At 44.6% G+C, this 12,189-nt stretch overlaps 1 protein-coding gene across 1 annotated transcript in view; it reads left to right on the forward strand.

The window, feature by feature from the left end:
* Positions 1-10,992, forward strand: part of RAB3B (RAB3B, member RAS oncogene family) — a 61,371-nt gene extending 50,379 nt beyond the window's left edge. Inside the window, exon 4 of the mRNA XM_004371739.2 lies at positions 10,728-10,992. Within this exon, the coding sequence (XP_004371796.2) occupies positions 10,728-10,915 (188 nt within the window). The 3' untranslated portion in view covers positions 10,916-10,992. The remainder of the gene's footprint in view (positions 1-10,727) is intronic.
* Positions 10,993-12,189: the final 1,197 nt, after the last annotated feature.

A 12,189-nucleotide genomic window follows, 5' to 3' on the forward strand; every position in this document is an offset into this window, starting at 1 on the left:
GCCCTGCCATATCTTTCTCCCATGGAGAGGCTGGTGGGTTTGAACTGCTGACCTTTCAGTTAGCAGCTGAGCACTTAACCACTGCACCACCAGGTCTCCTCCTAACCACCATGCCAAGCCCTTATAATTAAACAAGATTAAGTTTTTAAAAGGTGAGTTAGTTTTATATTAGGAAAAAATATAACCAGCTTACCAAGCCCTTATAATTAAACATGACTAAGTTAAAAATGTTGGTTAAACATTTATTAGATGCTTACCATGTGCCAGGCACTATTCTAAGTGTTTTAAAGTATTATTCATTTAATGTAATCCACATAGCAACCCTCTGAGATATGTACCTTTCTTATCTCCAGGTTTTGTTTTGTTTTTACAGATGAGAAAACTGTAGCACAGAAAAGTTGAGTTAACTTGCTCAAGGTTACCAACTATGAAGAGGTAGAGTCAGAATTTGAAACCAGATAGTCTGGCTCCAGAATCTATACTCCTAATCGCTAAACTTTACTACACAACTGTGGTAATGATAGCTGACACATATTGAGCCAGGCATTGTGTGAAATGCTTTGCATTAATTCTCTCATTTAATCTTCCCTATAACCCTTCAAGGTAGATACTAAAGGGCATGTCCTATACTCTGAGCAATTAGGTTCAGAGAGGTTAAATAACTTGCTGAAGGTTGCACAGCTAGGAAGTGGGGGAGTCAGTATTCTGACTCATGGTGACTCCATGTGTTACAAAGAATAACTGAACTCTATAGGGGTTTTTTGGCAGTAATCTTTATGGAAGCAGGATCACTAGGCCTTTCTATCATGGTGTCTCTGGGTAAGTTCAAACCACCAATCTTTCGGTTCATGTTGTTGTTGTTGTTGTTAGGTACCACTGAGTCAATTCTGACTCATAGCAACCCTATATGACAGAGTAGAACTGCCCCCATGACATTTCTTGGGCTGAATATTTATGGGAGCAGTTCACCAGGTCTTTTCTCCTACGGAGCAGCTTGTGGGTTTGAACCATCGACCTTTTGCTTAGTAGTCGAGTGTAAACCATTTGTGCCACCAGGGACCTATGGAGTCGGTATAGATGCCATTAAATTTCTGTAAGAGCACAGATGAAAGTGAGGTTAATTCTTAAGGTTTAGGGAAGCACTTGAAGAGGGCCTTAATGAATTGGTCAGATTGGGCAGTGTCTTAGTCATCTAGTGCTGCTATAACAGAAATACCACAAGTGGATGGCATTAACAAAGAGAAATTTATTTCCTCATGGTAAAGTAGGCTAAAAATCCAAATTCAGGGCGTCAGCTCCAGGGGAAGGCTTTCTCTCTCTGTCGGCCTTCTTCTCATCAGTGTTCCCCTGGACTAGGAGGTTCTCCATGCAGGGACCCCAAGTCCAAAGAATGCGCTCTGCTCTTGGCACTGCTTTCTTGTGGTATGAGGTCCCCTATCTCTCTGCTGGCTTCTCTCTTTTATATCTCAAGAGATTGCTTCAGGATGCAATCAGATCTTGTAGATTGAGTCCAGCTTCACTAACACAACTGCCGCCCATCCTCCTTCATTAACATTATAGAGGCAGGATTTACAACATACAGGAAAATCCCACAATACCGGGAATCATGGCCCAGCCAAATTGATACGTACATTTGTGGGGGGATGTAATTCAATCCATGACAGGCAGGTCAATGTAACCCATTTCTATCCTACATAATTTCTTGATACATTTCTTCACTTGTCCATTGAAAAATATTTGTTAAGCACATACTCTGAGCCAGGTTCTATCGTGGCACCTAGGATATAATGGTGAGGAAAACACCTGTGATCCTTACTGTCATGGAACTAATGGGGAGAGAGACATTAAACAAATAATTATACAAATAACTATATAATTATAAATTGTATAAATGAGTGAGTTGTATGCTATATGAATTATATCTCAATAAAGCTTTTAAAAATTGTGAGAAGTTCTGCTTGAGCTAGGACTCTTGTTATTGCAAGGGGTAGAAAACAAAATCAAACTAGTTTTAATTAAAAAAAAAAAAAAAAGTTTATTAGCTCATGTAACTGAGAAGTCCACTAAACCCAGGACCCAATCTCACTCTCTATGTCTCAGCTTTGCTTATCACCTCAGCTTCCTTCTGTATCTAGATTTTGTAACATGGATGATGGCAGCTCCAGATTCGTATCTTCCCAACTTGTGCAGAAAGAGGCCATTTCTCTCCCAACAACTGTATATCAATCACAGGGAAGACTATGACTGGCCACGCATGAGTCACATGCCCAAACCAGTGGCTGGAGGAGACAAGTATTATAACTGATAGTCCCACCACAACTATTTAAAATGCTTGTCCCCTAAAGGAAGGAATGATGGACAGATAAAAGTACATAAATGCTATGAAGAAAGTGAAAAAGGGAGACCTAATTTTAGATTGGAAAATCTTTAGAGAAAGTAACTTTTAATCTAAGAACACAAGGATGAAAAAAAGTTAGCCAGGCAGAGAGGGAGTCAGGGAAGGGGAGTGTTCCGTCTCAGAATAGTCCTTGTCTTAGTTATCTAGTGCTGCTATAACAGAAATACCACAAGTGGATGGCTTTAACAAACAGAAGTTTATTTTCTCACAGTTTAGGAGGCTAGAAGTCTGAATTCAGGGTGCTAGCTCCAGGGGAAGGCTTTCTGTCTCTGTTGGCTCTGGGGGGACGTCCTTGTCATCAACCTTCCCCTGGTCTAGGAGCTTCTCAGTACAGGGACCCTGTGTCCAAAGGATGCACTCCCCTCCTGTTTCTTCATTCTTGGTAGCATGAGGTCCCCCTGTCTCTCTACTCGCTTCTCTCTTTTATATCTCAAAAGTGATTGACTCAAGATACAACCTAATCCTGTAGATTTACTCTTGCCTCGTTAACATAACTGCCTCTAATCCTGCCTCATTAACATCATAGAGGTAGGATTTACAACAATAGGATAATCACACAAAATGGTGGACAACCACATAATACTGGGAATCATGGCCTAGCCAAACTGACATACATTTTTGGGGGACACAATTTAATCCATAACAGTCCTAATGTGGGTAGAGCTTGGCACACCAATGAGACGAAAGAAGGCATGTTGCAAGGACTAAATTATCAAGGGGAGAGTAGTGTAAGATGAGGGTGAAGAGGCAGGCAGGGCCTGGATCATGCAGGATCTTGTAGACCATGTTAAGAACTTTGTAGGGAGAGATCAGATATGGGAATAGTGAGAGAGGATGCTCAGCCTTCCCTACCCCACCCCAGTGCTGTCTGAGGCATTAAGTGTATGTGTCAGCAGTGTACCGGCCAGCAATAGCACTGCCATGCTCAGCTTTATGGGATTCCTCCTGAGGACTCCCTTTTCATTCAGCTGAGAAAAGCTCACCCAGCCAAGCTATTGATGTGGACAGCAACTAGCATTCATTAAAGCTGTGAGTAGCAGCAGGGCACCAGGACTTCTACATCCTCAAAGTTCCTGGGACCTGGATGAAGCCATAGGAACGCATAGGAAGGTGAATTTTTAAGAGGGCAGAGGAGTTTGAGGAACTCCTATTCCACAAAGCATGATATTTTAGGGCTCTGCCTCCATCTGTCCCTCAGAAAGGTCTTCTTGTCCCCTCTTTGGATTTGATTGGGATGGGACTGGCTTAGAGACCAGAGCCCAGGGAGGCTAATAAAAGGGAACTATACTTCTGCCCACAAGAGAATGAGAGACCCATTTAAAATGTAGTCTTGAAACACACATACACTTATCCCAGCATAGTTTTGGGGAAAAGCACTAGTAGTTAAGAGATGAAGGATTTGTCCTGCTTCTGCCACTAGTTTTCTGTGTGACCTCGAGCATCTTATTTCCTGTCTCTGGGTTTCAGGTAGCCCATCTTCAACACAGGGGGGTTGGATTAGTTGAAGTGGAAGGTCTATTCCGCTCTATCCCACTTTGATTCTATGATTTCAATTCACAAAATTCTCCACTCATCACTCACACCCCACAGACCCTTGTATGCTGCCTTGCTTACTGTAGGTGCTCAATAAATGTTTTTCCGGATTGGAATGAACTATAGAAACCTTGCATCACTGAGCCCGATTGCAAGAAACAAAGACCTAGTCGGCACTGATCATAACTAACATTGGTGCAATGACTTATCGTTTACAACAATTCTCTCATGACCCTTTCACCTCACTCCTAGGAAGGTGGGCATTATCATTAGCTCCGTTTTACAGATGAAGAAGCTGAGTCCAGACCACCTGTGTTTTCTTGAACACAACGAGCTCTGCCACACTTTTGTGTCTTTATTTTTTCACTTTAAGATTATATAACTTTTCTCAAAGCCATATAAGTAGTAGGTGTCAGGTCCAGTACTCAAACTTAACCTTTAGATGAAAAAATCCTAATGCCCCCATTGCATCATCCAGTGATGTTTTCCCAAAATTCTGCCATAACTTCTCTAAAAATTTCAACCCTCAGCCATAATGTTAGTCAGATTTCTTTAGATTATGTTGTGGTAACACACAAGCCGAGTCAGGGTCTTACATAATAAGGGTTTATTTCTCACATTGCAAGTCAGCTATGCCTCTGTCTTCTTACTCTGGGATCAAATCTGAGATGGCTAAACCACATGAAAACTTTTAAAGCCTCTGTTGAGACTTGGCATGTATCACTCCTGCCCACAGGCATTGGCCAAAGCGAGTCACGTGATCAAACCTGATACTGATGGAACGGGAAGATACACTCCTCCCACAGGGAGGCATTGCATGTCACTTGGTAGTGGGTGAGAATGTAAAATCCTCTTATAGGGAGAGCAGTGAATAATCTATCACAGTTATTGAACACATGGTAGACACTGGGGACACAGAGGTGAATGGGTTCCCTCCCTCAAGGAGCTCATTGACCAGGGAAACAAAATAGTAAAGAGATAGTTTCAACATTCTTTGGGTAGATGACTGTGCCAGTCCCTAGCCTGTTTGTTATAATTCTTCACCCTTTCTGCTCTGTCTCTCTCCCGCAACACCCTCTGGAGCATTGACCTTTGCAGACTGTGTTTCCCAGGCTCCTGTGACAGTGACTTCTAGCTGGGTTCAGCCAAGTGGAGGCATTGGCAAGTAATTGGAAGTGGGGCAAAGGGAGAAATCCCACTCCACCTTGGATGCTTCTCTTTTGTGACTCCTGCTCCCATGATTTCAACTTCTTGTTTCTCCATTAATAGATTTTCTGCTGTTGCTAATCTCTGGGTTTCCTCAATATTTGACTTCTCAGTTCTTTCGTCACCTGTATAAACAATTCTCTCTGATTTAAATATTAAGAATAGTTTCCACTTTCCTGGTTATAATCTGACTGAAACAGTGGTGCAAGGTATCATGGGAGTAAGAGATGTTCTGAGTACTGGGGATGGAGTGGGGAAGAGAAAGATCAGGGCAAGTATTCTGGAGTCAGTGATTCCAGAGGTGAGTATTGACGATGATTAGGCGTAGGTGTTAGAGAGTGAAAAACATGAGCAAAGCCACAAAGTGATAACACATTGATGCTTCTGGAGTATAGTATGAGCCAGGAAGATGAGGCTTGAGGAGTAGACAGGGGCCAGGCCATGCAGGGTCTCTGGTGTTAATCCAAGGAACCTGGATATTGCATTAATCAGACCTCTTTCAGTTTGAAGTGACACAAATCCAAGTCAAAACAACTCAAGTTATAAGGACAGGGGCATAACTGAGGTAAAGTAGAAGAGAAGGTCACTGGAGATGAAATGGTCAAGAAATTAAGAGGCCAGGACAATCAGATAGATTGTCCACATGAAACCCAAAGTTCCCGAGAATGAGAGCAAGCCCGGGGTGGAGAGGAAAACAGCAAGTCCCTGGCCAAAATCATCAGTGATCAGAGAGGTGTGAGTTGAAGGTTGATAAATGACCAAGATGAAGAGATGTCAGAGGAGGACGGAGAAGGGGTTTGAACACTAAGATGGAAGAGAAATGTTCTGGAGCAGTCGTGATAAGGAGAGGCAAGTTTAGCTGGCTGCAAGTTTCTTAATAGAGTTCTGAAGTCAAATTCAGAAGCAGTCACTGTGGATGCAGACTGTGGGTATGTGACAGCTGCCTTCAGACAGGATAGGTAAACACAATCATTTTGGGGGCATCTCAGATTCATTTAAGAATCGGACCCCATTAAAGTCAGCAGAAATTCCATTGTTGTGAGGCCAATTAGAGGGAGGGAGGGACTGGGGCTAGACTGCTTAATTGGTTGTCATCTTCCCAACCTCACTAGATTCTCAACTCCTGAGATTTCTTATTAACAAACCTGAGGAAAAGGTTACTGTCTGGGCCTACTGATGAAGAGCCTTCCAGGAGTCTGACAGTAATTGCTAGCAACAGAGACTCATGAGCTGGTTAGACCTATGAGGTGGTTATTTGAATCTGAGGTCTCATACTGTAGGCACTTTTGAGATGACTGTGAAGATATTTCCTTCGCACAACTTACGAGCTCTCCATGTTTGGTCATCTACTGCATCATCTCTCACCATTTTGAGCCTTTCACTCTAACAGTTTTAAACTATTGTGGTCCTTCTAGCATATACCAAGGGGGCTGTGTTTTGCCCCCTTATCTTTGCTCATGCTATTTCCCCTGCCTGGTGTGCTATACATGCTTGTGCTCACACACACACTCACAATCACATCTTTGTCTAGCTGACATCTGCTTAGGTATCTGCTTCTCCAAGCAGTCTCCCTAGCTCCCAGACTGGGTTGGTGCCTCTTCTGTTCTATGACAATCCCCTGGCTTCCCACTTTCGAGCACTTATCACTGTAATATTGTGACACTACAATGTCTGTTTACGTGTCTTTCTCCCACACTAGACTAGGAGCTCCTCAACAGCAGGAACTTCAAGGGTAGAATTCACCTCAGTGCCTAGCACAGCACTGGCTGTGCTTGTTGAGCTGAGTTTTCATGGCCCTACTGTCCCCATCCCCTCAACCACACTTCATGCTCACTCCCACCTCCCTCCTAATTCATCCATACATTCAACCAGCACTCACCAAGCATGTACTCTTCTGGCTGGTGCTGAGGCTCAGATGAATGTCCCTGCTGACAGAGCTCCCTGTCAAATGGACTTCTTCCATGCAGGGTAACACATGCTATGGCAGAGGGAAGCACAGAATCAAGAGGCCATGTCTAAAGTGAGTCCTGAAGGAGGAGAAGTTATTTAGGTGAAAAGGAGTTTTGCTCAGTCCTAGCCTTAAACGCCCACATCCTCACTCCCTTCAGGAAACTTCCTCTGGTTTGCTCTACCTGGATTAAAATATTATAGTTTGTTATGTCACTGTTACAGCTGAGAGCAAGACAAGGAGGCATAAAGGATAGAGTCTGGCTTATGCCCCATCTCTGAGATTCACTTTCCTCATTTGTAAAATGCAAGTGATAACACTTGTCTTGCTCCACCCCTCTCAAGGTTGTTTTAAAATTGTCCTTGTGAACTGTTACCAGCTGTGTAGCTGTGAAGGATTGACACTCTTATGCTCCACAACTTGATTTGGGCTCCCTGTGTCCCTGGCACCCAGCAGAAGACCTGGCCCCAAAATCAGTGTTCAGTAAAGACCTGGTTTATTGATTGACTCTGAATGATGAAGAAAAATAGAGTATTCCCCAAAAGCCCTAGGAGACTATAGAGGGCCTAGGAAGCTGGGACCAAGGGTGGGCTAAGAACATAAGGGAAAGGGAACTACTAGGTATTCCACATGCCAATCACGTCACATACTTTTGCACATTTAATCCTTATCACCCTATGAGGTAAGCCATATTCACTCCATTCTAGAGATGAAGAAATGGAGGCTGAGAGAGATTAGACAACTTGCCCAAGGTCTCACAGCTAGTAGTGGACAGACTATATTCAAATCCAGACTGTGTGACTCCCAGGCCTCTTTCCACTGCCCCATCTGTACGGAGTGACATGTCCTTCCCTCAATGCCAATTCCTCAGAAGGGTTTGTGCCTCTGACCTTGACCTGTATCTTCATCTTCACCCAAACAGATGGTTTACGCTTTTTTACTTGTTTACTTTTTTCCTAGCCAAGCAATAGGCCCATCCGTCCCCCACCCCACTCCACACTTGAGATAAACCAGTCGTAGGCTGGACAGTCAATCTTTACAATATTCATTAAGGAAAAAAGCTACATGCTGGGGGGTCTCTGGGTTCCTATGGTCTGAAGATAATGAGCCAGCAGCCGCCACCTCCTTCATCGCATGTCTGCAATTAGTGGACACTTCTGCAGCTTGCCTTTCTCAGGCCAGAAATGGGCCACAGGAGGGGCTGTCAACTGGAGACGGGCTGACAGGAGCTGGGAGTGCCTTCAAGCTGGGAGGGCTGGGGGAAGAGAAGCCTCGTTTTTATATTGGGACTTCAGCCTTCTCTGTGGACAATGGGATAATAGGGAAGGCAGGAGGGAGGAGAAAAGAGAACCCTTCCTTTGTGGGAGAAGATGCTAAAAGAGGGAGAAGAAGATGAAGAGGAGGTAGGAGGAGCAAGATGAAAGAAGAGCAGAAAGAAACTGTCATTCTAACAGACAACTTCTGTACAGCAATTTATCCATCTCACTTAGTCCTCCCAACCGCTCTCAGTGGGAAGACACTGTTATTATTCCTATTTGACAAATGAAGAGTCTGAGACTCAGAGAGGTTAAGTGATTCAGAAAGGCAAAGTGATTTGCCCAGACTCAGACACTGTGGTAGTCATATAAAAGCAAAGGAGATCAAAGAGACTTATAAAGGAAGAAAAAGATATGACCAGGAAAAAATGTGAAGTGAAAGGGAGAAAGAGGAAGAACTGGGAGGCAGGACTGTGTGTGGACTTTGAAGTCAGCCAAATCTGAGTGTGAACCCAGTTCCCGTGTGACCTTGTGTGAGGTACTTAATCTCTCAGAGCCTTCATTTCCTCATTTATAAATTGGAGATAATAATATTTACCCAACAGGCTGGTGTGTGGGTTGAGTAAGATGATATTTGTAAATCTCCAAGCATAATGTCTGGCATATACCAAAAAAAAAAAACAAACCTGTTGCTGTCAAGTCAGCTCTGACTCATAGCAACCCTATAGGACAGATAGAACTGCCCCATAGGGTTTCCAAGGAGTGGCTGGTGGATTCCAGCTGCCGACCTTTTGGTTAGCAACCGAATGCTTAACCACCGTACCACCAGGGCTCCGTTGCTTGGCATATAGTAGGTGCTTAATAAATATTAGGGATCCCAAGGAGAAAGTGTGAGGGGAACATAAAGGAAAAAGAAGGAGCCAAATGAACAAAAGAGAAGGGCGTTTTGAGGAGAAATAAAGGCTTGGGAGGAAGAGAAAGAGGAAGGTGAAAGGACTACAGAGGAGGGAGTAGGCTGGGCAGGGGGTGATGGAGAGGGCAGCTTGTACTTGTAGGGGCTGCCACCACCTGGCTAAGAATCCTCAGGTGGGAAGCAACCACTCTGAATCAGGAGGCCCTTTGCTTGTGTCTCCAATTTCTGTTCATTGTCATAGAAACTGTCATTAAGGATCTCAAGATGCAACATAGACAAGCAAATCTCATACCTCAAGTGCGATTTTCTCTAGGCCTTTTGCTGGGTTTGTGGGGGGTCGGGGGGAGGGAAATATATAGGCCAATTTCAGTGGAATTCAGGGAGGAAGAACCCTACCGAGTGGAGATAAGCCAGTGTGTCTATGGGTGGGAAGAGCAAATGAAGCTCTACTTATTAAGTGTGCGTCTTGGGGCACCTCCCAGAGCCCAGACTAGAGCTGGCCAGGCTGGGGTGAGTGAATCGCTGGGGAAAGTGGAGGAAAAGCCCTGGTTGTCTAAAAGACCAGATCCTGGGCGTCTCATACCAGGGCCTCTGCTTATCTTGGGCAAGCCAGCTTACTTGTCTAAGCCACAGTGTCTGCGTTAGTGAAACGGAGAGGGTCCTGCCAGATATCCCCTCCCCTAGGGGTGACATGAGGATCAAATGAGATAATGGATGTGATAAATGCTTTGAGAACTGTGAAGTTCTGTGCACACCTATTTACATATTCAGTCTTTCAGCAAACACAAAATGACCCCTGTCTCTGCCATGCACAGGGCCATATACTTTATACACATCGTCTTGTTTAATCCTTGAAATAACTCTATGAGACAGGAAATATACCTATTTACAAACCAGGGAACTGACTCTTAGAGAGAGAAAGTAACCCTGTATCCCTAACTTGCCCAGAATTACACAGCTGGTCACTGGTAGAGCCAAGATCTGTCTAACTCTAAAACCAGTGCTAGTAACCCCTGCCCAGTACCATCTCCTTGAAGTGAAATCCTCTGTCCATGGAATTAGGCCTCCTTGATTCATTCCTGAGCACCAAAACCACAACCAAACCAGCTGCTGTGGAGTCAATTCCAACTCGTGGTGACCCCACATGTGTTAGAGTAGAAATGTGCTCAATGGAGTTTTCAATGGCCCATTTTTTGGAAGTAGATCACCAGGCCTTTCTTCCGAAGTGCCTCTGGGTGGACTCAAACCTCCAACCTTTCAGTCAAGAGCCAAATGGTTAGCCATTTACACCACCCAGGAACTCCTTCAAGAGCATAAACCAAAAAACCAAACCTGTTGTCTTCGAGTCAATTCCGACTCATAGCAATGCTGTAGCATAGACGGTATTAATCCAGAGTCCTGGGGACGGGGGCATGAAGGCGTTCCAGCTCAGGAGAAGGGAAAAATCCTTACCTATATCTCTTCTCTCCCCAGGGTTTGACTTCTTTGAAGCCAGCGCCAAGGAGAACATCAGCGTGAGGCAGGCCTTTGAGCGCCTGGTGGATGCCATTTGCGACAAGATGTCTGATTCGCTGGACACAGACCCCTCCGTGCTGGGAACCTCCAAGAACACACGTCTCTCGGACACCCCGCCACTGCTGCAGCAGAACTGCTCGTGCTAGGCGAAGCCCACTCTCCTGACCCCCTCATTGTGGCCCCACAGCTACTCTGCTTCTCCCCCGTTACACTCTGTCCACTCCCAGCCCCCAGCAAGCAGAGCAGGTGCTGTTCTTTGCCTGCATTGGAGGAGGAAGCATGCCCCTGGGGTGCTCTGCAGATGGGCCCCTCTTTACAGACACTCAGCACTAAATGAACAGCACAGGTCACAACAAGGGTGGAGATTCACTTTACAAGAGAAGACTTCATTTTACGAAGGGGATTCACCACTGGGGCTTGTTGAAAAGCCAGTCTCTTTTCTGCTTGTAAATTAAGATTTCCTTCATTTACCAAAATTTAACACACGTACATACTTTTCAGGGATTGGCCAACTGTGTAAAGTGAGGCGCACCCACACAGTTAATCATATTAAAGAAAGCCTCCCCAAATGCAAAGTGCTTGTTTCATGTCAGGCTCCCTGTGGGGCTGCCTTTCACCACAAGTTAAGCTTTGGCTCTCAACGCCTTATGTGTGTTGCCAGGGATGCCCACAGGGCTTGGGTAGTTGCTGTGCTGACAGGCTAGAGCTAATCTCCAGAGAGCCCAGAGTGTCTAATGATGCTGAAGGAGCAAAGGTTGAGTCAGATACACACTTGAAGGAAAAAGATTATCCCCTGCAAAATGTCAAAAGTTCCTGCTATATGAAAGAACAGGTGAATTAAAAAGAGACAAGGAGAAAAGAGAAAAAGAGAAACACAGGCAAGATAAAGAAACAAGTCATGAATTTCTGATTTTGCCCCTTTCCAGCTGGCCCTTAAGCTATGGGAGCTCCAAGAAATTGCTCATTGTTTCTTAGCCTCCCAGAATCTGAAAATTTTAGAGTTGGTGGGATCTCCAAATTTACCTTATCTGACTACTCAATTCCATCTTCATATCTGATTAGTGGCTGTCAGACCTTTCAACTAAATCTCTGTCTTCCAAAGCACACTTTCAGGAAGGTAGGGGAACTCATTGCCCACACCATTTTGGGCAGCTCTCATAATCAGAGCGTTTTCCTTGTTTTAAGCTGAAATCTGACTCCTGGAAACTCTTCTCCCTTTTCCCACCCATTTTTACCAGTTCTTCTGTCTGAGATGCCATAGCCTCTTCTCCCTTTGCCCTGTGACGTGCTTAAAGGATTTGAAAACAGGAGCCTGCCCTTTCTCTAGGTCAGATAGCCCTAATTCCATCTGCCATTTGCCACAGTCTTCTTTCTATCCTGTCCCTTTCCTCCAACCCATTTTTTAGTCACTCCTAGTGGT

The sequence above is a fragment of the Trichechus manatus genome, unplaced genomic scaffold (assembly GCF_000243295.1).
Source record: "Trichechus manatus latirostris isolate Lorelei unplaced genomic scaffold, TriManLat1.0 scaffold00015, whole genome shotgun sequence".
Classification (NCBI taxonomy): Eukaryota; Metazoa; Chordata; class Mammalia; order Sirenia; family Trichechidae; genus Trichechus; species Trichechus manatus.